The 27,193-nt window shown below is 38.2% G+C and overlaps 1 protein-coding gene and 1 long non-coding RNA gene across 2 annotated transcripts; one reads left to right on the top strand and one right to left on the bottom strand.

Annotated features, from left to right (window-relative positions):
* Positions 1-5,141: 5,141 nt before the first annotated feature.
* On the bottom strand, positions 5,142-8,172 carry LOC121375999. The gene is made up of 2 exons (XR_005958382.1): positions 7,797-8,172; positions 5,142-5,408 (listed from the first exon to the last, which is right to left on the bottom strand). It is a non-coding gene; the product is annotated as an uncharacterized LOC121375999 (long non-coding RNA).
* A 282-nt stretch (positions 8,173-8,454) lies between these two features.
* Positions 8,455-25,289, top strand: LOC121376064 (N(4)-(beta-N-acetylglucosaminyl)-L-asparaginase-like). Its single transcript, XM_041503842.1, has 8 exons — positions 8,455-8,585; positions 10,911-11,067; positions 11,550-11,662; positions 14,338-14,450; positions 17,699-17,889; positions 19,638-19,745; positions 22,478-22,611; positions 23,640-25,289. Exons 1-8 carry the CDS (start codon positions 8,465-8,467, stop codon positions 23,729-23,731), a joined length of 1,029 nt encoding a protein of 342 aa, XP_041359776.1. The 5' UTR covers positions 8,455-8,464; the 3' UTR covers positions 23,732-25,289.
* Positions 25,290-27,193: the final 1,904 nt, after the last annotated feature.

Genomic DNA, 27,193 nt, shown 5'->3' with positions numbered 1-27,193 from the left:
AATGGGTTTGTTGTTTTTTTGAGAGAGAGAGAGAGAGAGAGGGGAATAGAGTGAGTGTTAGCATGTGTGTGTGTGTGTGTGTGCGTGTGTGCGCGCACGCGCGTAATTATGTACATGACAAAATAAATGTGCATATGTATTAAGACTAGGTCTACATATGTATATGTGTGTATAATACACACACAAATTGTACATAATGACATCAGGCCCTCCAACCCTGACATTACCATATGCTTTCTGGGGTCATAAAACAATTACAAAAAATAATCATTAAAATATTGGACATCCAAATGTGCTATACTGATGTCGTTAAAAAACAAAACAACAAAAAACAAAACAAAACAAAATAAAAACAAAACCCACCTTTTAACTGAATGGTTACGTACCTCTCAAACTAGAATCAATGCCTTTAAACGACTAGTGAACAGTGAACAGTGAACACGCCGGGCTGGTAGGTGTAATCTTGAAGAGATTCCTCCCCCAGTGTGCTAACCCTGGCGCGGTGTCTCGTTTTTACATGTTTTTGTTTATTTAACTGACACCATTTAACACCTCTTGATTTCCCCCTCCCGCCACACGTAATGCAGTTTGAATAAGGTGGCCATACTCGTTAACCACCACAGAGTTCACGAGTGTCGAAAACTACATGATTTTACTGCACACATCATGCATCGGTAAACTGATTTGTTTGTTAAGTTCTCCATTGTCCTGTCTGCAAAAAGTCGGTAAATTGCAATTTTCACGACAAAATATTTAAACAGATGTCTGTGTTGAACTTTATATGTAATGAAGATATAGGCTATAAGACAGAAATATATTTAGTTTGAGTTCCTGTAAAAAGCATTATTGTTTGTTTTTGTTTTTGTTTTTGTTTTTGTTTTTGTTTTGTTTTGTTTTGTTTTGTTTGTTGGGTTTTTTGTTGTTGTTAGGGGTTGTTGTTTGTTTGTTTTTTTGTGTGGGGGGGTGGAGTTGGGGCGGGGGTGGGGGGGGGGGGTGGGTAATTTTAATTTGTAAGGACTAAATTTGGCTCCATAAGAAGACAGCAGCCAAATTAACTAATTAATTTTTGGGGGGAGGGAGGGGGTTACAGACTAGCTAAATTAATCACATACAATGTTGCATAATTAATTTATTTTAATACGTTACCAAAATAACACTTTTAATGTTTGCAGCTAGTTCTGATTAGTCAATGGATTAAATCGAATTAAGCATGCGTCTTCCTGGTCTACGAGGTCAGAGATCAATAATAGGTGTACAGTGATAGTTTCCAAGTAAAACATCTGAAATGTCCAAGCACCAAATACATATACACACACATGTACATAATTTATAGTAGTTTATTGGTCAAATTGTTAATGAGTCTATCCGCATCAACCATCACAATACATCTTATGGTTTGAGTAGGTTTCACTTAAGACTGCTCGACTGGGGCCTGATTATATTTGTGGGATTGACCCTCGACCCCTCCACCCGCAGTCTCGTTCGCTTTAAGTGACATATCAAAGGTATTGGCGATTCCAGAGGGGAGTCACAAAGGTCCCATGACCCACTCCATACACACACACCCGCATGGGCGTATGGGGACTCTTTGATTTAGGGGGGCTGGAGGGGTTGATTTGCCCGAAATTTTACCCAGATAAAATTTGCCCGAATTTCCCCCACTGTTTTGCCCGAATTTGGGGGGGGGGGGGGGCAATTGCCCCCCCCCCCCCCGTCCCCCCGGGTCGTACGCCCATGCACACCCGCCCGTTTGAAGTGCACTTTTTGACTGTTAAACAAAAATCCATCATCCACAATATATAACACGTTTCCCCAACTCGCCCCCTCATACGGCTCATTTACCTTCCACACACTCAAATGGCCCTTTTTAGAATGTTGTGACCTCTCTTTACAACATCCTGAATCAGCCCCTAAAAGGCCTTGTGTTTTGACTCTCATGTTTGTGGGGAAGTACATAATAAAGAAGCTTTAAAAAAATTATATAATTATCCCATGTGGCGGAAGTAGATTTATTTTTTCAAATTAACAAACTGGATTCTGGTTATAGAACCCACTATTCTGAGTTAAAGATAGCGTACTTGAATTTTATATTTTAGTTGGTTAGGAGCACAACAGTAATATTCCATGGAACAAGCTGATACACAGTACAATTATACTACACTATAGCAGTACGGCATGGTTCAGCGTGGGGATGTACGTATTTGAATGTATCTTTGTGTTATTTCCCCGTTTAAGGGACAATCCTGAGTTTGCAACCACTGTAATATATTTCCAAATAATAAACCCATTTACAACCGAGGTTTCACCTTGAATACAGCTTATTATTTATTATTTATATATCGAATGTGTTTCTGGTCGTCTTAATGTTTGTAACTGCTGTATTTTAATTTGACTCCCTAATATAACTCGTATGTACGAAACTATTTGGAGGGAAAATACATTTTGGGCTACCACACACATTAGGAAAGGAAAGGAAATGTTTTATTTAACGACGCACTCAACACATTTTATTTACGGTTATATGGCGTCGGACATATGTTTAAGGACCACACAGATATTGAGAGGAAACCCGCTGTCGCCACTTCATGGGCTACTCTTTCCGATTAGCAGCAAGAGATCTTTTATATGCACCATCCCACAGACAGGATAGCACATACCACGACCTTTGATATACCAGTCGTGCACACATTAGGATAACAAGAAACACGGTGTATATACAGACTGGAATTTTAAACAAGAAAATGTATTATTTAATATGTAAGTTTACTTGTTGAAACTACTTCAGTTTATTAGAAAATCATCATCACATTTCTTCCAAAAAAGCCGCCCCCACCACCCACACGTCTAACCGATGTTATACAACTAGCATAGCACATCAAAGTTTGTCGTTTGTAAGACCGTGTCTCCGGAAAAGAAGTTCTTGCCAATGAGACAAAACGTAACGGTGCTATGTCAAAGTTGCAATAATGGAGGTTCACGCCAAATATATTATTAACTTTTGCTTTGAAACATAGTTTATTCTTTCATCTATATGCCTATATAAAAAAAAATTACAACCAAATAATGTATTTTAAGAGCGAATATTGAAAGTGTGTCACACGCATTAACTAGTGACGTCATTGTTTTATGCGTACACATTTAACACATTAAGTTTTTTCCCATAATTCTTTGCAGACAACTGATAAAGAAACAATGATGCTGAACATGCTATATATTTAGATACAAATTATTCGGGAAACCCCTCTTGTCATCCAGTACAAGACTTTTTTTTATAATTATTATTATAGAGTTAATTATGGAAAAAGTATGTGTATGTGATCGATTAATTTGTAGTTATTTATTACAAATAAATGTATAAATAGCGAAATATTGTAGTTTCAACTTTGACACAGGACCTTTAACATAGCAGCGGGTGTCTTCTTCATTTTCTAGACCACAGAAGCCTTATGCTTGTCGGATAGTAGTCGCTGCTGATTAGACAATATGTATGGTGTCATTAATTAAACAAATATTTATTTTCATGTTTTTTAAAGACGCCCCTGTCGCCAGCGTAAACATGAACTTGAAGCTTGGTGCTAGAGCTAACTACATAAAAGGAGGAATTAGAAGAAAAAAGAGACTATGGTCACATGCCTACTGTGATTCTAGCGAACTTTTTTGACCGGAAGTTATCGATTGGTAAAACAAAAAAGCTTGTTAAGGGAGACAACTCTTTATTACTTTTGTACTTTATCCGTTTTATTTGTAGCACCAGCTTAAATGTTTCGACATTGTCCCAATACCAATAATGAGCTGTTTAATGGTATATCGTACAAATAAATATAAAGAGACCTTGTATATGAACATAACGTACTGTAATTTGTTATATATTTATCATAAAATTTATTTAACAAGTTTATTAATTAATTTCTTTGATATCAAATAAAATTACTATTTCCCCTTTTTATATTGTTTTGAAAAACCCCCAATCCAATACGTCTTGCTTACTAGCAATAAAGCATACATGTTGTTTGTTTTAATTTGTAACCTTTGGTTGTTTTGTATTCCTGCTTTGTTTTTTGTTTTTGTTGATTAGGGTTTTTTTTGGTGTGTTTATGTCGGGGGGTGGGACTCACCTTCTGCATCTTGTACGTGTTAAACTTTTCGTTACATATTTTTGTTGTTGAAATGCATCAACCCTGATACCTTTGTGGTGACGTAAGTTAAGTGTACATACACACTAACTTAAAAGTACAATACTGTTACTTTTATTTTATAGAAAAGACAATCCATTGAATAATTTATGGAGTACTGAATTTTTTAATTTAAAAAAAAAATTATTGTAGAAAATTGAAATATTACCTACACATTCAATATCAATTTCTTTTAATATTGCGTCACCCCAAAGGTTTCGGCCTAATTGTCAGCATTTCTAAAATAATTTTTGTTCTCAATAGGCCTTTCATGTAATTTTTTATACATGAAACCATAACTGGTCATCAGTCAGGGTATGAGAACAAAAAGGTTTTTCTAACTACTAAGTTTTATTTTGCATTCAAGAAGAAAGACACTTCTTCTAGTGCCACCTTGACTGACAGAAAGATAATGCATTAACTGAAAGTAGTTAAACCCAGATTCCCAATGACTTATAAAATGTGGTCAATCATCTTGGGGTCGCTGTAACCCAGCTAGATTTTCAACCATTACATTTAATAATTAATTATTTAATTATCCATACAACAATTAGTGAAACTGTTGTTCACATATACTCAGGGCTTCTAGAATGTTATAAAAAAAATCCCGTAGCCATGGATCAGTGATTTTAAAAATGTACTATCCATGATTAAAAATTAACTAGCCCCACTTTAAATATATACAATTTCACTAATAGTAATAATCAGATATGTTGTCTAAAGAGATAAGACCTTAAAAACCCCTAGATTGGGGGTGACAAGAGGAGGCAGGATATTCATATTCACAAAATAAGACCAGGTTGGTTTTTTCCAGTAGTTATTTACTAGCCCAACACTGAATATTACTAGCCATGGGAGTGGGGCTACCATAATGTAGAAGCCTGCATATACTTTTTTTTTTTATATACAGACACTGCCAAATGATATGAACTTGAAATGTAATGTTTGCAAATATATATAAAGTATCTGTAGGTGTTATAAGTTTTTAATATTTCAATAATTTAATTAAACACATCAATTATATATGTATCCTTGTACAGGAGTAAACATTTTAACCCAAATAATGAAGAATGTGATGAAATAATGAAGAATGTGATTATTCCATGGTTATGACTCCTTTCAATTCGCAGGTGTTTATTGCTCAGCTATAATTCTCACTCGTTTCGAATAGCAATACACATATATATTATGTGCAACGTATGGTACCAAGTTCACTTTATAATTGTAGCCAATGTCCTGAAATATAAAAACTATAATTAGGTATGTGACACAGGGTATGAACTTAAGGATAATTGCCTACAGCAATTCTAAAATCTTTTGCCTACTGCAATTTTATAGTAATAACTTTGGATTAAAAACAAGAAATAATCCATTCAATCCACAATAATTTTTATCCATTGGCCCCCCCAAAATCCATTATTCATATAAGACCCGAACACTGCACAATATAAAATATATTACGTCAGTGGTAGAGTATCTGCCTGAAGTGCACTGGTGGACCCATATTTGTGGTAGATATGGTTGTGCTGTCCTGTCTAGGAAATACTATTTATGAATGCCATTCTACCAACTGTACAGAGTAACCTACATATACAAGTATATGGTAGATGTGACCAATGGTAATGTGGAGTAACCTTTGCTGCAACAGCACTAAATACATCATGCCTAACCCATGTACCAGATTCACCAAACAAATATTTCAAGTACACAGTAAGGCAAGCACTTCTTGCCGATCAGCATGCAATTCCAGTTCTGACACCCATACAACCCAAATACCCACCCAATCTGCCCTTAAAAACATTTTCGTGACGAAAATGGCTATGTAGTTCCTAACTCTACTCTATAACAGGGTATCAGCCACACATAGGGATTCATGTCACATCATTTAGTTCTGTCTGTAAATGGAGCCTGAAAACAGGCAAAAACTTATTTTCATGGACACCCATACAACCCCAATACCCACCCCATCTGCCCTTAAAAAAAATTTCGTGACAAAAATGGCTATGTAGTTCCTAACTCTACACTATGATAGGGTATCAGCCACACATAGGGATTTAAGTCACATCATTTAGTTCAACAACTTATTTTCACAGACACCCATACAACCCCAATACCCACCCCATCTGCCCTTAAAAACATTTTCGTGACAAAAATGGCTATGTAGTTCCTAACTCTACACTATAATAGGGTATCAGCCACACATAGGGATTTAAGTCACATCATTTAGTTCTGTCTGTAAATGGAGCCTGAAAATAGGCAACAACTTATTTTCATGGACACCCATACAACCCCAATACCCACCCCATCTGCCCTTAAACCGATTTTCGAAACGAAAATGGCTATGTAGTTCCTAACTCTACACTATAATAGGGTATCAGCCACACTGAGGGATTTAAGTCACATCATTTAGTTCTGTCTGTAAATGGAGCCTGAAAATAGGCAAGAACTAATTTTCACAGGTACCCATATAAACAAAATAGCCACCATTATTGTGATTTTTATGATTAAAATGGCTATATAGTTCCAAACTCTATTCTATAATAGGGCATCAGCCATGCACAGGGATTTATGTCATTATCATACCATGTAATACCTGATGAAAAAGACAATACTACCCAGAGTACACATTTCAGTTTCATTGAGAACTAAGAGATAGCTTCTAAGTAACTAGCCCGAGTACTCTGACTGTAAGAGAGCTAGACGGACATTTGGACATAAACACGCTCTCATTACAGTCAGAGACCAACCTATGTCTTTTTTTGGCAATTCCTGACTACCAAACGGTAGGCAACGAGTCCCGCTCTAATACCACAACAATCCTATGTTTGACGTCAAATACCTTTACATCAATCATTTTCGAGTTAAGTGATAAAATAAAATCCACATATTAATCACTAATACACATACTACAGAAAGAAACCCGACAGCACCCACATTCAGCTACGCTTCGTGACACTCCGTCGCAACAATTGCAAAGCTCGGCGATCTATTTCGAGACGTAGACCACGTGATCGCGCACTGGACGATTCCGCCTTGTGCAGCAGTTACAGGGGTCGTCTCATATCAAGCGAAGTTACAACATGGAAGAGTTGGCTAATGCCGTTTTGGATGAATTTGGATTTCATTACGTCATTAAACCAAAACAATTACACATTATTGATTCCATTTTGAATTTGAAGGATACATTTGGGGTGTTATCGACAGGATACGGCAAAAGTATGTGCTACGTACTGCCTCCTCTTATGAGATGACCCCTGTAACTGCTGCACAAGGCGGAATCGCCCAGTCTCGAAATAGATCGCCGAGCTTTGCAATTGTTGCGACGGAGTGTCACGAAGCGTAGCTGAATGTGGGTGCTGTCGGGTTTCTTTCTGTAGTAAGTGTATTAGTGATTAATATGTGGATTTTTTTGTATCACTTAACTCGAAAATGATTGATGTAAAGGTATTTGACGTCAAACATAGGATTGTTGTGGTATTAGAGCGGGACTCGTTGCCTACCGTTTGGTAGTCAGGAATTGCCAAAAAAAGACATAGGTTGGTCTCTGACTGTAATGAGAGCGTGTTTATGTCCAAATGTCCGTCTAGCTCTCTTACAGTCAGAGTACTCGGGCTACTAAGTAACCTGAATGGCTGAGCCTGCTAAGTCGATTCCTAAGACTAGCAGTAAACCGGGTAGGCCTCTGTATCCGTCGAACTGAGGGGATCAATCGGGAGAAAGATCGGCTGGAATCTGAAATTTTTTTTAAAAAATCCTCGCAACAGCGGGACTGAACATGTTAGTGGCTGTGAAAAAAACACAAATATTATGATTAGATACAATTTAATTTAACAAACACAACAATATTATACTAAGTAGTAAACAATGCAATGAACAAATTCTAAAGCACAATTATTTAAAAGACTTAAAGTGATGGCAAATTAATATTGCAATAAAAAAATTCTATCTATAACTATTAATTTTAACTCGGCGAACAAAACCTGGAAGCTAGCGAACAAAATGGCAGAGGTAAGGGGGTGAGAAGCCGGATGCGCATTGATACCTAAACTAATAATAATATTTCAGAATTGTAATATATTAGTATTCACTGTATTGTGGAAGAAATAATTGTTTATTGCAAAAACACTATAAATCTATTGATACAAACAGAAAATAAAGTAAATCAATGTGGGAACTATATTCTGGAAAGACCTGACATCCGATAACCTCTTATTGTTCGCTGGCTTCACAGCGGATAAAAAAGTTCGCTAGTTTTATTTCAGTGGTCACATGATAAGAAAATGGCGGCCTTCATGTATCTGTGTTTATTTATTCTTTGTTACGTCCTTCCGTACTATGCACAGCCACAGGCTAAAGTGTTATCTCTTCCTCTGGTAATTAATACATGGCCTTTTACAAATGCAACAAAAAAAGGTATAAAATACGTAGTGTTCTTATTCAAGGCCCGTAGGAACGATATCTCATTCTGGAGTCGAATGGGGGCACAATCTTTAGTGGAGGCAGTGTTCTCGCTGGGTGAAAATTAAAGGAGGGCGGCCGCTCGGCACCACACCCTTCAAAAAAACCCACACCAATAAACGAAAAGCAAAAAAAATAAAAAGGGGGGGGGGGGGGGGGGAGTAGTTTGGTTACCATATTGTTGTGTGTTGGTAGACTTTGAGAACAGACATACTCCTTATTTTGCCTACAAAAAAGTGCAAAGGGGTTTATAAAAAAAACTCGTCTTTTAATTGAACCGAACATGATATCGGTCTGACATTCACGGGCAGTTCCGGTTTTGCTGGACCGATCAAAGTTTTAATATTATTTTTAATAAAGATTTCAAGATATAAGAAAAACAATAAAGATGTTTGTAAAGTGATCTCCTAATGTCAGATACATTTTTGTTATTTCCAACTTCATCGAATGAATCGATCGCTGTGATAAAATATTATCGCCAGCTGATAAAAAGTAGTTTCGTTTTTGTAAAGACGGTGTATATATTATTTGGCACTCAAGATAAATGATTTTAATGATAAACACTACCACTTCCGTTGTTTTTATAAGCGTTCATATCCCCTCAAAATGAAAAGTTTACAATATTTTATAAAGAACTGCTGAATAAACAAAATAACAGAAAGTAAAAATCATCAGTTTCAACCAATTATATCTGCAACTGAGGACAAAATATCAAACGATAGTTGGTGGAAACAAAAGACAGAATGACCGTTCTGATCACGTGACAAATTTGGCGTCAAATAAGGTTTTTTTTTCAATCGGAGATTGCCGAATCCATAAAAAATTAAATGTTTTCATTGCTTACATAAAATATAATTTTTATTGTGTCTATCAAACATACAAATGGATACAGATATTGGACAAAATAGAGGCTGTTAAAAATACTGTTAAATTACGTTACGGTAACTGTCGTAAATGTTTTGTCAATTGCTTTTTCGTACACAACGCGGCTTGCTTTCTTTGATGTCCAGTGTGCAGATTGATCGTTGTTTTTTGTGTGGAAAAAAGTGCATTTGGAAATAGCAGAGATAGGTGCTGGAAAATAAAGGAGGGCGCTCAAAAATAAAGGAGGGCGGTCAAAAATAAAGGAGGGCGGGAACGTGAAAGGAGGGCGGCAAAATGGAGTAGCGGGGCGGGGCGCCCCGCTTAAATGGAGCAGCGAGAACACTGGGAGGGGGCAGTTTCTAGTAGGCGGGGTACATGCCATATTCTTTCATTATTATTAATTTATTTATACAGAGTAGGACAAAAAAAAAAAACACGTACATTTTCGATTCTCAGGCCCCCCCCCCCCCCCCCCCCACCCCACCCCACCCGTTTCCTACTGATCTGTTTGCGGTTAGTAAACATGCTGTACTCTGTCAAAAACTAAAGTTAGTCTAACATAAAAAAAAAAAAAAAAAATTAAGGAAAAATGTCCCTCGGGTGGATATTGTACCGATAAAGCTGCTTGGTGGACCCATTCACTGATTGTTTTGTTTTTCACAATTTCAGCCCTAACTAGTGCCACACTGATGGTATATGTTACGGGGCCATTGAAATATTATGTAACACTATTTTTGTAAAAATTAGACACCCTCCCTCCCCCCTGTAACACTCCGTAATGCTGGACCATATACACCCCAAAATATATAATATTTGGAGACCACCCACTCCCCCATTCACAAACAAGTCATGCGATGTGTGTAATATCATTTTAACGTACTGTTTTGAAATATGAGAAAGCACAGATATGCATTTCATTTCAATTTAATTATTTATAACCCTTGTAGTGTGTGTATATACATGTCTATATCGTATATATGTTTGTATATGTTTAGCTATAACTACTTACGTTAAACGCCGCTTTGACAGGGCATTTATGAAGTTCTTATTTTTTATTTTGTAATAATTTTTTTTTTAATGTGTTATGTAACAGTGTTACACCTACCCACCCCCAGTAATGCCACATAATGTTTGAACCTACACCCACCCACCCCCTCGAGCATTACATAATATTTGAATAGCCCCTAAAGGCCGTGACACTCTACTTATTTTATTCTAAGTACAGAGTTGGAGGATATCACCCCCACCTTTAGCTTTCTTTTATAAAATGTATACTAAATTTTCTGTTTTTTGTTTTTTTTAAATTTACAATTATAAACATTCTTATATTGATATTGAGCCTGGAAGTAAAGTAGTTTGTAGTGAGTATATTTTGATTATATTTAAACTATTTTGTAATTTTCTCTGGTCGTACAGGTTGGGAAGTGATCTATACGAATAAAGGCAGCAACTTGGATGCAGTGGTAGCTGGATGCACAGAGTGCGAACAGCAACAATGTGATGGATCCGTTGGATTCGGAGGTAGTCCGGATGAAACAGGGGAGACAACTCTTGATGCCATGATCATGGATGGGTTAGTGCTCGCAGGTGTACTGTTAATGAATTTTACAGAATACTGAGTTTTACTCTGATTAATTTTTTCAGTTTAATATTTGAATTTTTTTTAAAATGCCCACATGTGAGAATGTACCTGCAGTTTAGTTTCTGAATATGTATATTATTTTATTTTCAATTCGTGTAAATTGTAATACTGACACTTTGGCTACTTGGGCGAGGTTGGCAGCTAGAAGTCAGGACTGTACCTAGCTGAGGCAGTGCCTTCTTCCATACACCCACTCTCCACCATAAAATATATATACATATACTTCACCTTTATGTGTAGCTAGAGAAGTGCCTATATAATATTACACCCTGATTCTTTATTTTACTGCCCCTGCTCCGGTTATTTTTAACTACTTAACTAGTTACAGCCCTGACAGAAACATGAGTAAGTTTTTGATAACTTTCCTCATATATTTGTAAAGAAACTAGTCTTACATGATGTGCCATTTTCAGAGACACTCATGATGTTGGAGCAGTTGGTGATTTGCGTCGAGTGAAAAATGCTATTGGAGTCGCCAGAGCTGTGATGGACCACACAGAAAACACACTGATAGTGGGAGAATCTGGTAAAAATACATGTGTTTAGTTAGTGTTACTATTCTTGATCACACTTTTGTCAATTCAGGGTTCGCACACATCCTGGAAAACCCTGGAAAGTGCTTAAATTTTATTTTCATTCTGGAAAGTGCTTAAAACTCCTGGAAAAATGAACTATCCCCTTGGAAAGTCTTGGTATTTTATATATATATTTTTTTCATTTAATAATAATTATTTGGAAAATATATTTATAAATAATCGCGTTTGACGTCTGGTTGCGAATTATATCCTTCATGCAACAGTAATTATAAGAGGTCGACTGCCATTGGTCAACTGTTAAAATGTATACACAGTTTAATACCCGGGATTCATTTTTTTTTTTTTAAATACCGGCCTCAGTGGCGTCGTGGTTAGGCCATCGGTCTACAGGCTGGTAGGTACTGGGTTCGGATCCCAGTCGAGGCTGGGATTTTTAATCCAGATACCGACTCCAAACCCTGAGTGAGTGCTCCACAAGGCTCAATGGGTATGTGTAAACCACTTGCACCGACCAGTGATCCATAACTGGTTCAACAAAGGCCATGATTTGTGCTATCCTGTCTGTGGGAAGCGCAAATAAGAGATTCCTTGATGCTAATCGGAAGAGTAGCCCATGTAGTAGCGACAGCGGGTTTCCTCTCAAAATCTGTGTGGTCCTTAACCATATGTCTGACGCCATATAACCGTAAAATAATGTGTTGAGTGCGTCGTAAAATAAAACATTTCTTTCTTTCATTTAAAAAATAATATGTGCAGAATTCAGCTCTTTTTTTTACTAAATATAGTGCACTTACAGTTACACTCAGTTTCTTTATTATTATATTTTTATCCTCATAATTGCTGCTTTTAACATGTGTAATGAATCAACTTTCTTTTCCTATTGGGTAAATGTAGTTGATTGAGATTATTACTCACTGTTAAATAACAAAAAATGACTGTCATTTAAGAAATGAACGTTATATTTTTGACGTTCATGCAATGATAAACACCAAAACCGTTTTACACACTGTATGAATGGCGTAGAGCGTTAGCCCGAAGCCTTTCATACATAAGTGTGTAAAACGGTTTTGGTGTTTATCATCGCATGAACGTCAAAAATATAAGCCTTTGATACATAAGTGTGTAAAACGGTTTTGGTGTTTATCATCGCATGAATGTCAAAAATATAACGTTCAATTCTTATAATTTCAAATTCATTAATATTGCCATTGTACAAAACTATATTAAAAAACCCAATCGAACTCTGTTCCACAATGATTTACAATTGTATCAATAGACAAATAAGGGCATTAGCTTTTTCCGTCAAATCTCTGATTTATTATATTGATTTGCATAAGGTTTTATAAATTTTAAATTTCTGAATCAAATGTCGATAAAACGTTATAAAATTTAAAATAACAGAACATCAACTGATAACGCAAACATTTTTTTGACGAATTTTGAACTAATTAACATGGGGGAGAGCGTCAAATTATTTAGAAGATTATTTACTACCTATATTAAAATTGCAGTTGTCAAAAGTTGAATTAGTGAAAATGAATGTGAAGACTGACTCGAAAGGGATAAAGTGGTTTGAGTGTTACTGTGTGTGTGGATTTCAGAGGAAGTTTGTGAATGTGTGATATTATTCTCGGAAAGGACATGTCGCGGAATTGTGCACGAAGGCGTATGTGTTTTCGCGCGTGTAAGTTGTCAGTTTGGTGTTTTTGTCAAATGTGAGAGCTGCGCTCATGTCTCTGTTTTGATTTGTTGAGCATTCTCTGCTGTAACTTCTAATGGAATCTTCATTTTTATGGCCTGTCATGTACATTATGTGTCTCAGTTCAAAACTGGAGTCGTTTCAAGCCTGAATTGTCACCGTCACTCACAGTGCAGACGAACTTGGGATAAAAATAGAAACGGGGATTCCATGTTCATGGAAGAATGAACGTTGGTTTTTTAGATCACGTGATAGCACTTTAACCAATCAAGACAGCCTATTACAAAACAGTAATTATAAAATGGAATTATTCTTAAATATTTATATTAGATACCTGTTAACTCTCACGCATTTGGCTTGAGTCTCACGTATTTGTAACAAACATCACGTTCTCACGCAACGTTAGTATAATATCACGCCTTTTCAAAAAATAAAAATATTTTATAATCGTGGTTTATATTTGAGAGTTGAATGGAATTATATGCTGATTATGCAGGGTCTCTGAATTCGTTACCTATTAATAATAATACAGCATATTGAACTTACCCTCGGTTCAATACCAACAATCACTCGCGGGTGCTACCAATGACCGACTTGTATGGTTTAACATTAAACGTATTAATTAGTAAAACTTGCACTCGCTTGATTTCCATTTTGGACTTAAACAAACAACAACAAAAAACTTCGCCCTGGACCTGACCAAGAGCCTGCAGTCCCTGGACCCTGATTTCTAATTTACTCATGCCTAAAAATTGCCACATGTTGACAGCTCTGATATTATTTAGCATTATAGTAACACAATGTGAACGATTACTACTATGAATGAGCTATGTTGACCTTTTTACAAACTAAATTTTTTTTACTGATCAATGTCAAAGTTTTGTTTTTCAATTAAGGAGCCATGTAATGGGTAGATATAAAGGGCCTTATTAAAACTTGAATCCTGATTATAGTTTTCTCTTTCAGCTACACGTTTTGCTATAGAAATGGGTTTCAAGGAAGAAAGCCTGGCAACAAACTCTTCACTAGCAGAGTGGAAAAAGTGGAAAATGTCAAATTGTCAGCCAAATTACTGGAAGGTATTGTTGACTTATTTTTCTATCTTGGATATTCCACACAAGACTCCAGTAAGTTTGTTTATTCAGGCTTGTCCATGTCTAAAAGTGAATCATTGATCTTAGTTACTCAAGTGATGCATGGTAGTACAGGTATTCGTAAAATATAATATGAAAAGCCTTGTTAACAGTTTTCGATCGTTCTGATGGCTCCTCCCCTCTTTTGATTTGCACTGTCAGCAGCCTTCTTTGTACTTACCCAATGCCGCACTTTGCAAGGATCTTTATGCATTCAGGCCTAGTGGACTACCATACACATGTCATACTAAATATTGTATATGAGTCGAATTCCATAAATACAACCTCAATGGGCGTGGATATATTTGTCATTTAACATATATATGACTATATGCACAGCGACCATGTATATAGCCTTGGTTAATGAGGGCTGTCTGTTTACACAGTGGTCATATTTTTGGGGGAAAGCCCAGTTTAATGTCATCACATCCATTTAAACTTTCCCGTGCGAAGGAAGGAAATGTTTTATTTAACGATGCACTCAACACATTTTATTTACGGTTATATGGCATCAGACATATGGTTAAGGACCACACAGATATTGAGAGAGAAAACCCACTGTCGCCACTTCATGGGCTACTATTTTCGGTAAGCAGCAAGGGATCTTTTATATGCACCATCCCACAGACAGGGTAGCATATACCACAGCCTTTGATATACCAGTCGTGATGCACTGGCTGGAACAAGAAATAGCCCAATGGGCCCACCGATGGGGATCGATCCCTCACCGACTGCGCATCAAGCGAGCGCTGTACCACTGGGCTACACCCTGCCTCATTTCCCGTGCGAAGCACGTGTCACATCTAGTACCAATATATTATGATACAAAAGGTAAATAATCCATGTTTCAATACCTGCTACCTGTACCAATACACTCAGTAATTTCCTCTCTTATACTCTTGATTAAACATCAAAATAACTGTATTGGGCCAATAATAAAATAAATCTCAGATTTTCATCCTAACCCACCCTGAGGATAATGGCCTGACCCCATATTTTGATTGTTTTTGCACCCCCCAATTATTCTTTCATTGTTTAAACAGATATGATGCTTAGTGTGCAGTATTTCTTCTGTCCTGAAAATAAAAAATAAAATTTCACCACACTTTTTATGGTGATTTGTAGCCTAAATGTCCCTTATCAGAAACAGGTTCCAATCATATATGTCATTAATCAGTGAATTTCATTACATATATGTGTTGTTTCTGATAATTGCACTGTCATTCAGTCTTCTGTTATAGTTACAATATTGTACTAACTATACTCACGGCCAAAAGAAACTTTACAAACGAAAATAAATTTTAGAATATGAAATCATTCATATATCCGAACATAATCAATTGCACAAACAATCCTATAATCGTAACCTACTTTTTACAGTATATTTGAAAGAGAACGTTGCATGCTTTTCAGGTCGTGAACAAAAAATCTGAAATCATGTTTTTCACTACCTACAAAATTAACACGTGCAATGAAGGTATTAAAATGAGCCAACATTCAGGTAGGGTATGCATTTGATAGAAAACCACCAAAAGAATGCCACGACTGACTGCAGAACAACGCGAGCGTGCCATTGGCATGATACAAATGGGGGCATCTAACGCTCATGTTGCAAGGACGTTTGGATGTTCCAGAGTTGCTGTTGTTAACCTGAGAAATCGATACCAACAAACAGGTCGGACCTCGGACAGGCCAAGAACGGGTAGACCACGAGTCATAACTGTGCGGGATGACCGATACCTACAAACATTACACCTACGTAATCGGTTTTTGACGGTGACGTCATCAGCGGCAACGGCATTCAGCTACCATGTGAGCAGACAGACCGTGACAAGAAGATTACGTGCTGCTGGTATCAGAGCCTACAGACTGTATCGCGGGACCACATTAACAGATCAACACCGTCGGCTGCGACTACAATGGGCCAGGCAGTTGAGGCGTTGGCAGATCCGTGATTGGCGAAGGGTTCTCTTTACCGATGAGAGTAGGTTCTGCCTTTTCCGTGGGGATGGGAGAGTGAGAGTGTATCGATGCAGAGGAGAACGTACAGCCTGTTGTTGCATTAATGAAGTCGAACCTTTCGGAGGTGGTAGTGTAATGGTGTGGGGACGCATCTGTGGCAATCAGACCACCGAACTTGTCATCATTGATGGCAATCTGAATGCTCAACGTTACAGGGATGAAGTGCTAAGACCAGTTGTGGTGCCATTCCTACAGCAGCAGCCCCAAGGTATCACATTCCAGCATGATAATGCCAGACCCCACGTTGCTCGCATTGTCCAGGACTTCCTCCATCAGAACAATGTTAACGTTTTGCCATGGCCTGCACACTCTCCTAACATGTTACCTATCGAACATCTTTGGGACTACCTTGATCGCCAGATTCGACGGAGACAACAGCCCTCGCTCAACAGACAACAACTGCAACAATTCCTGGTTGAGGAATGGCGACACATCCCGATTGACATAATCAGAAGGTTGACGACGTCTATGCGAAGACGTGTGCATGCATGTATCCAAGCTCACGGTGGTCACACACGTTATTAGAGTCAGTATGGAGTCTGAAATACCAAATTTTGCTAGACTTCGTTGTGTGACATTTCAATGTAAAAGTGGTTTTTGACCCCATGTGTGACTTTCACATTATTACGCCATTGTTACATGCAGTCACATTGTTTTTGTTCCTGATTTACATTTGCTATTGAACCATTAAACTATATCACAAACAATATTATTCTTATTATTTGCCATTTCCAACCAGATTCAAATATAACACTTGTAAAGTTTCTTTTGGCCGTGAGTATATAAAGCAGCATTTTTCCTTTTATCATTATGGCAAGGGAGATAACTCATTACAAATTCACTACAACAGTAAATTTGATAAAACAACATGGTGACCTAGGGGTTAATGTGGTTATTGTAATAAAGTCAAAGTGTGACTGTACACACATATATTTTTTTTTAATTAACAAGTAAACAATGTACAAGTATTCTGAACTCTACAATGTTCATAAAATAGGTAACACGTATATTTTCTCAGTGGTGCACATCATTTACAGGAAATTCAAAAATACATACAAGTACATGTACAAGTTCAAAATCTCAATCTCCATTACCAATGTTTTTAATAATATTTACAAAAAACTGTTACAGTTATTGCTGATTATGCTTCTTTAATTTTTTGTTTTTTTAAGAATGTAGTTCCAGATCCAAAGACACACTGTGGTCCATACACGCCCGAACACAGCCAGCTGTTACGAGATAGAGATTTTAAGAAACCTGTCAGCCGTTTGAATCATGACACTATTGGCATTATTGTGATTGATGACAAGGGCCGTGTGGCTGCAGGCACATCCACCAATGGCCTCACATTTAAGATTCATGGGTAAATGTGAATGGTATTTCTGCTTCAAACATAGTGGGTTAATTTCCAATTAAGAGGCAATCCAGTACAGCCATCCAACTTACTAGAACTCTCCTCTAAGAATGGTGTTCTGCGTGTATAAGTAATAACTAGTTAATAACGTAGGATATTGGTTTATTTTGTTTTGAAGGTAAGAACGGGAAACTTGTCGAGGCTTGCCAAGTGGAATGTCCCATTCCATTCAGACTTTAAAATGATTCCGTTTTTAATTAATTTATTAGGTAATTATAGGATGATAGCAAAATTGTGTTCATGGCATCATAACAAAACATCCCTTTTCTTTGCCAAAGTTATGACATAGTTCAATGTAAAAAAAATTTAAAACATTTAGAAGAGATCCAGTCAGATTAAGGAAATAAGGAACTGTTTTTTTTAACAACGTACTCAACACATTTTATTTACGGTTATGTGGTGTCGGACATATGGTTAAGGACGTATCCCGGAGGTAAAGCGTTCGCTTGATGCGCAGTCGGTCTAGGATCGATCCCCATCGGTGGATCCATTGGGCTATTTCTCGTCCCAGCCAGTCCTCCACAACTGGTGTAACAAAGGCCATGGTATGTACTATCCTGTCTGTGGGATGGTGCATATAAAAGATCCCTTGCTGCTAATCGAAAAGAGTAACCCATGAAGTGGCAACAGCGGGTTTCCTCTCTCAATATCTGTGTGGTCCTTAACCATATGTCCAATGCCATATAACCGTAAATAAAATGTGTTGAGTGCGTCATTTCCCTCCTTCCATTATGCTAGTACGTGGATAACTCATCGGCGGAGGTTTCGACATGCAATAGGGATAAACGTATCTAATGAGCGGATACTGACTCCAAACGGCTCAATGGGTAGGTGTAAACCACTTGCACCGACCAGTGATCCATAACTGGTTCAACAAAGGCCATGGTTTGTGCTATCCTGCCTGTGGGAAGCGCAAATAAAAGATCCCTTGCTGCTAATCGGAAAGAGTAGCCCATGAAGTGGCAACAGCGGGTTTCCTCTCTCAATATCTCTGTGGTCTTTAATCATATGTCTGACACCATATAACAGTCAATAAAATGTGTTGAGTGCTTCGTTAAATAAAACATTTCCTTCCTTCCTTCCATCCCATAAACAGGATAGCACATACCACACCCTTTGATGTATCAGTCGTGGTACACTGGCTGAAGCAAGAAATGGCCCTATGGGCCCACTAACGGGGATTGATTCCAAATCAAGCGAGCGCTTTACCAAAGGGCTACGTCTCGCCCTCAGTCAGATTAGTTCTTACAAATGTGTAGAATTAGAATGCAGATTTAGTATTACTAATCCAGATACTGACTCCAAACCGGCTCAGTGGGTAGGTGTAAACCACTTGCACTGACCAGTGATCCATAACTGGTTCAGCAAAGGCCATGGTTTATGCTATCCTGCCTGTGGGAAGCGCAAATAAAAGATCCTTTGCTGCTAATCAGAAAGAGTAACCCATGTAGTGGCGACAGCGGGTTTCCTCTCAAAATCTGTGTGGTCCTTAACCATATGTCTGACGCCATATAACCGTAAATAAAACGTGTTGACTGCGTCGTTAAATAAAACATTTCTTTCTTTCTTTTAGTATTACTGAACAAATACATAAAGCTGCAACTGTATGTCATTGTGTTGATACAAATATTGAAAAAACAAACAAATTCTCCCTAGTAATTGTTGTTAGTGATATTTGAATGATTTCAATTTTTTAGCCGTGTGGGAGACTCTCCAATCATGGGGGCTGGATCTTACGCCAGTAACGAAGCCGGAGCAGCTGCCGCTACAGGCGATGGTGATATTATGATGAGATTTTTGCCCAGGTTAGTACAGGTCTGTTCCTAGGGGTATGGGAGGGGGGAGAAATGGCGATATTATGAGATTTCTGCCATAGTCAATACTGTCAGGCAAGGTGTGTCCCTGGGAGTAGAGGAAGGGGGAGAGATAGCGATATTATGAGATTTCTGCCATAGTCAATACTGTCAGGCAAGGTGGGTCCCTGGGAGTAGAGGAAGGGGGAGAGATAGCGATATTATGAGATTTCTGCCATAGTCAATACTGTCAGGCAAGGTGTGTCCCTGGGAGTAGAGGGGGGGGGAGAGATGGCGATATTATGAGATTTCTGCCATAGTCAGTACTGTCAGGCAAGGTGTGTCCTGGGAGTAGGGGGGGGAGAGAGATAGCGATATTATGAGATTTCTGCCATAGTCAATACTGTCAGGCAAGGTGTGTCCCTGGGAGTATGAGGAAGGGGGAGAGATAGCGATATTATGAGATTTCTGCCATAGTCAATACTGTCAGGCAAGGTGTGTCCCTGGGAGTAGAGGAAGGGGGAGAGATAGCGATATTATGAGATTTCTGCCATAGTCAGTACTGTCAGGCAAGGTGTGTCCCTGGGGGTAGAGGAAGGGGGGAGAGATAGCGATATTATGAGATTTCTGCCATAGTCAGTACTGTCAGGCAAGGTGTGTCCCTGGGATGGGGGAGTAGAGGAAGGGGGAGAGATAGCGATATTATGAGATTTCTGCCATAGTCAGTACTGTCAGGCAAGGTGTGTCCCTGGGGGTAGAGGGAGGGGGGAGAGAGAGCGATATTATGAGATTTCTGCCATAGTCAGTACTGTCAGGCAAGGTGTGTCCCTGGGAGTATGGGGGGGGGGGGGAGATGACGATATTATGAGATTTCTGCCATAGTCAGTACTGTCAGGCAAGGTGTGTCCCTGGGAGTATGGGGGGGGGGGGGGGGGGGGGGAGAGATGGCGATATTATGAGATTTCTGCCATAGTCAGTACTGTCAGGCAAGGTGTGTCCCTGGGAGTAGAGGAAGGGGGAGAGATGGCGATATTATGAGATTTCTGCCATAGTCAATACTGTCAGGCAAGGTGTGTCCCTGGGAGTAGAGGAAGGGGGAGAGATGGCGATATTATGAGATTTCTGCCATAGTCAATACTGTCAGGCAAGGTGTGTCCCTGGGAGTAGAGGAAGGGGGAGAGATGGCGATATTATGAGATTTCTGCCATAGTCAATACTGTCAGGCAAGGTGTGTCCCTGGGAGTAGAGGAAGGGGGAGAGATAGCGATATTATGAGATTTCTGCCATAGTCAGTACTGTCAGGCAAGGTGTGTCCCTGGGAGTAGAGGAAGGGGGAGAGATAGCGATATTATGAGATTTCTGCCATAGTCAATACTGTCAGGCAAGGTGTGTCCCTGGGAGTAGAGGAAGGGGGAGAGATAGCGATATTATGAGATTTCTGCCATAGTCAGTACTGTCAGGCAAGGTGTGTCCCTGGGAGTAGAGGAAGGGGGAGAGATAGCGATATTATGAGATTTCTGCCATAGTCAGTACTGTCAGGCAAGGTGTGTCCCTGGGAGTAGAGGAAGGGGGAGAGATAGCGATATTATGAGATTTCTGCCATAGTCAGTACTGTCAGGCAAGGTGTGTCCCTGGGAGTAGAGGAAGGGGGAGAGATAGCGATATTATGAGATTTCTGCCATAGTCAATACTGTCAGGCAAGGTGTGTCCCTGGGAGTAGAGGAAGGGGGAGAGATAGCGATATTATGAGATTTCTGCCATAGTCAGTACTGTCAGGCAAGGTGTGTCCCTGGGAGTAGAGGAAGGGGGAGAGATAGCGATATTATGAGATTTCTGCCATAGTCAGTACTGTCAGGCAAGGTGGGTCCCTGGGAGTAGAGGAAGGGGGAGAGATAGCGATATTATGAGATTTCTGCCATAGTCAGTACTGTCAGGCAAGGTGTGTCCCTGGGAGTAGAGGAAGGGGGAGAGATAGCGATATTATGAGATTTCTGCCATAGTCAGTACTATCAGGCAAGGTGGGTCCCTGGGAGTATGGGGGTGGGGAGAGATGGCGATATGAGATTTCTGCCATAGTCAGTACTATCAGGCAAGGTGTGTCTCTGGGGTGGGGGGGGGGAGAGATGGTGATATTATGAGATTTCTGCCATAGTCAGTACTATCAGGCAAGGTGTGTCCCTGAGGTAGGGGGGGGGGGGGAGAGAGATGGCGATATTATGAGATTCCTGCCATAGTCAGTACTGTCAGGCAAGGTGTGTCCCTGGGAGTATGGGGAGGGGGGAGAGATGGCGATATTATGAGATTTCTGCCATAGTCAGTACTATCAGGCAAGGTGTGTCCCTGGGGTGGGGGGGGGGGAGAGATGGTGATATTATGAGATTTCTGCCATAGTCAGTACTGTCAGGCAAGGTGTGTCCCTGGGGGTGTGGGATTTGAGGGTGTGCATACAAACCACTTTTGGCAATTATTTTTGTTTATTGTGTTTCTTTAAATCATGTTTTTAAACTTTCTGTTGACATCCATGTTGGATTTGAAATTTATCTCCATGTTAGTAGAATCATGTTTGACATAGACATTCAGTATTTTTCCCATACGGGTTAAAATATCCAGAGTAATATTTGTTCGATAAATTTGTCTTTTAATTAATTTCAGTTTCAATGCTGTAAATATGCTTGTTAATGTTTATCTTTTATTTTAATTTAATGCTCTAACTATGATTGTTAATAGCATGTCTTTTATTTTAGTTTCAATGCTGTTACTATGCTTGCTAACGGGATGTCTGTTGATGAAGCTGCAAAGCGCTCTATTCAGCCAATCATCCGATACTACCCCAAGTTTGTTGGTGCAGTCATTGTGGCCAATGTCAGTGGTGACTATGGTAAGTACAACCATGTCATGTCTTGTAGTGTTTACCCTATCTTGTTTTAGCATGGTGCAGCACCATGCCTCAGTAGTCTAGTGCCATCTTGCCTTAATCAGCACCATGCTACCCTGAGATTAAACAAGCCTTTTTTCAATAATTCTAAAACTGAATTAAAAAAAATTATGATTAATTAATAAAATATCCCTTTTATATATTTTACCATTCATTTATTAAAGCAAGCACATTAATTGCATTTATTTTTATTTCAATTAATTTATTGTCTTTAATGGGAAACAAGTACCCTGGAAATGGTAAAAATGCCCCAAAAGTGTGTGGGTTTTTGACCATGCCTTGCCAAAAATCCCTGATAATGTATCATATCGGTCTAGGAATTTGACTGTTGTTTGCTTGTCATACAAAACAGTCATTTGGGGCAATTCAGGGCTTCTAGAGTTTTTATATAAATCACTAGCCATGGGATCAGTGATTTAAATTTTTTACTAGCCATGGGATCAGTGATTAATTTTTTTTACTAGCCATGGGATCAGTGATTTAAAAAATTTACTAGCCATGGGATCAGTGATTTAAAAAATTTACTAGCCATGATTATAAATTCACTAGCCCAACTTTACTTTAAGTTAATACAATTTTACTAAATAATAATAATAATAATAATAATCAGATATATCACCTAAAGAGGGAGAGAGAGCTTAAATTCTCTAACATTGGTGGATTGGGATGGGGTCAAGATATTCATATTTACAAAATAGACTAAACTGCAACATTTGACAAAACAATTTCCACTAGCCGTCGGGCATGGCAATAGTAGTTATTTGACTAGCCCAACATTGAATATCACTAGCCATGGAAGTAGGGCTACCATAATCTAGATGTACTGGCCAATTTAGGTATTATCTTTGCTTTTGTTATAATATCCCCATGGATTACAATCACATTTGTTTGAATGAGATATTAGTTTTGATATCACTATAATCCAAAAATAAATAAATATATATATATATTATATCTTCTTTTTTCTGCAGGAGCTGCCTGTCATGGTTTGAAGTCTTTTCATTTTTCTGTGAGAGTGAAGGAGATGTCTGATGTTACTGTGGTGGAAGTGCCATGTATATAGCTTTATATTCTAGTCTCTTGTTGGATGTATGACACAACTATAGCAGAAGTGATCGAAGTTTCATGTATAAAGCTCTACATTCTTGCAGGGCTCACACTGGGGATAATTTTCTTTTAGCCAATTTTCAGATATGTAGGGTGTTATTTCTTTGAATAATATGACAAAATAGCTAATTTAAACAATTTTATTAGCCAAATACTACATGTAGACTCTTTCAGGCATGGTGAAGCAGGTGGGGCTGGGGAGGCTCTAGTGCACCCAATAATTCTGAGTAAAAAATATTGGTTGTAAATTATTTAATATTATTACCCCCCCTATAAACTAAAGCGCTTAGCACGCTCAATCACTGTCAGCCCCCCCCCCCCCCCCCCAATGTCTACTTGCTTCTGCCATGCCTGATTTTGTATTAAAATTAGCAATTGACTAATTTGGCAATGGACAGGGTGAGCCCTATATGTGTGTTAATCTGTTTAGCAATAATGCACCAAAACAAATATAAAATTTTAAAGGTATGTAATAAAAATCATGACAAAAATGATGTTACACCATCAGGGCCCTGTTCCACGAAGCGATCTTAGTGCTAAGATCACCTTAAATGCATAAGTGGTTGTGCACTTAAGGTGATCTTAGTGCTAAGATTGCTTCGTGGAACTGGGCCCTGGGGCCTGATTCACAACGGTCTCTTAGGCTCTGCTAGACAACAAAGCATCCTCTTTGTAAGTCTTTTAGCATTGTACTATGAGATCACAAAGTTGTGAGAGTTTAGTGAATTAGGCTCCTGCCATTTGAATATTCAAAATCATATATCTGCACAAGACTAATTCCAAAAGATGTTATGATGAGGGTATGCAGCTGTTACACACTGTTGAGTGCTTTGCCTACAAAGGAGAGGTGATCTTGACCACGAAGTATGGTTCCAACTCTGTCTGTAGGACTGCCGCTTTATGGTGTGCACCAGTACTGGCTCCAAGAACCATTCCATATCTTCTGTGACACGACATGTCTGAAAACACACATAGATGGGTTTGAGTAATATTTCAAGCAAGGAACTAAGTATTTTATGGAAATAATGCTCAAGTTATTTCGAGGGCAATATACTTTTAAAAATCTATATTGAACAATAATTAAAAAAAATGGTGTTTTGTTTAACAACACCACTAGAGCACATTGATTTATTGGAGAGGTAACTTTCTACATTTTTTCATTTGTACCAAGGAATCTTTTAAGAGCACCATCCCACAGACAGTATAACACATGCCATGGCTGGAAAAACAAATAGCCCAATGGAGCAACTGATGGGGATCGATCCTAGTCTGACCATGCATCATGCAATCACTTTATCACTAGGCTACATCCTACTCACCTGAACAGTGAAATGAAATGATCAAGGATAATTACACCATACATCATGCATATTGAGTGGAAATCATCCTAGAAACAATATAATTCATCATTTAATGTAAATGTATATCACCGGTAAGTGTATGTTTTACATGTGTTGTTATATTTATATACATTGTAAAAAGTTATTAATCAATGAAATAAAAATGGATTTTTCTACAAATATGTATTTTTTTCTGTTTTATATGTATGTATGCATGTGTGTGAAATGTACAGTACATAAACCAGTTTGTTGTACTGTACATAGTCCATTTGTGTCAAAAGGGAATTGATGCACTTGAATGTAATGAATAAACCCTTTGCATTATCAATTACTAGTAATAATGCCAGTGAAACTGCATTCCTTGCATGTTCCTGCATTTTGTCTTCACCCCTGTATTAAAATAACTTTAATCTATGCAATTTATGGTAATTTATCAAGAAACGTCTTTATTTCCATACAGAGCTGGTTTGGGTTTAAAACTTAATAACGATTTATATGAGTTTTAGTGTTATTTTATATCTAATTATGTGACATTTCATCAGTTAAATTGTGTTGCAAACAGGCTCTTAATAGTTAATTTTATGTATAAATGATAAATACATGTACCTCCGTTTTTTTGGAGGATAAGGTCAATTTATATTTACAAAACAATTTGATTGTAGACCCCAATATCCAGATTACAGAATTAAATCTGTAATCTCTAGTATAGTGATGCAGAGAAATAAGGGGAAAAGGTTATTTGAGGCCAAATTTAATTCACTATTAAAGAGGTCGTGCACATATACTATCTGATATATAACGTGGGACTGAATGTTAGAACTTGGGCACAGAATGTCAGTAGAATAGAATAAATGTTTAACGCCCCCCCCCCCCCCCCCCGCACGAAAAATACATCGGCTATTGGGTGTCACACAATGGTAAATGCAAACATCAAAGAATTTCAGTAATACAGTTAATTTGCTGATACTATAATAGATGGGGGTTCTGGTAGAAAATAATCATTTCTTTTCACAAGTATATATTTTTAATATTTAACGAGGGCGAACCAAAAACAAAATACTTCAGGAAGGTGGCACATGAACCAACTCCCGAAAAGGCAGCACACCACCATTTGTTGTGTCTACTTGCTGTAGCAGCTTAATATAGTCCGATTTTGGAAATAGTTCCTCATAAAAAAAAATACTACAAAATTCTGCTTTGAGGATGTTATTGAGAAAGACCTGATAGAAAAATTTAACGCCAGTGACTACATTGGAATAATGCTAGCCGAAACCTGTGACATAGCTGTTGAGAAAAAAATTAGCAGTATATGTCCGTTATCTCGACACGGGTGAAGTGTGTGTGGCTTTTCTTGGTAATGAAACAATAACTGATGGCACTGCAGCAGGCATAGAAGAGGCATTGATGCACTTTCTCAGTCGCAAAAAACATTTGTGATGACAAGTTAGGTAAAGTGTTTGGTCTAGGAACTGACGGTGCGTCGGTCATGACTGGCAGGTTAAATGGTTTGAGTACTAAGCTAAAGAAAAGGAACACGCATTGCAAGTGCATTGTGTTTCACATAGGATGAACCTATATAATATATATAGCAGTATCACAAGCTGGTACAGAGGTTGATTATTGTGAAAACTATCATAGTACGATTCATAGTTTATATAAATATTACTCTGATTAGGTATGACAAACTTAGAGTTACAAACCATTCTACATGGCAAATCAAAACAAATAACAAAGCCATCGTCTGTCCGATGGCTATCTATTGAATCAGCAGTAAAAAGTATAATGTCCAGTTATTGTCCATAATATATAGACTATCTCTACAAGGTGACACAACCCCCAAAGCTATTGGGTTACATAACTGTCTTTGTCAACAGCCTTTTCCTTTTACTTACAGCATTACTGGTCGATATTCTAACAGTTATTGGTGTGCTAAGTCTGACTTTTCAGAAAGATTATATAAATTTGTCTCATATTAGACATAGTGTTTGTTGTACAAAAGAGAGCTGTGAAACATGGTTCAGCGAAAGTGGATAAAGTGTTGACCATTCTAGGTGTAACAGTAGCTGGGCCAGTACCGG

The sequence above is a fragment of the Gigantopelta aegis genome, chromosome 6 (genome assembly GCF_016097555.1).
Source record: "Gigantopelta aegis isolate Gae_Host chromosome 6, Gae_host_genome, whole genome shotgun sequence".
In the NCBI taxonomy this organism is placed as follows: Eukaryota; Metazoa; Mollusca; class Gastropoda; order Neomphalida; family Peltospiridae; genus Gigantopelta; species Gigantopelta aegis.
This window is presented reverse-complemented; position numbering and strand designations above follow the sequence as displayed.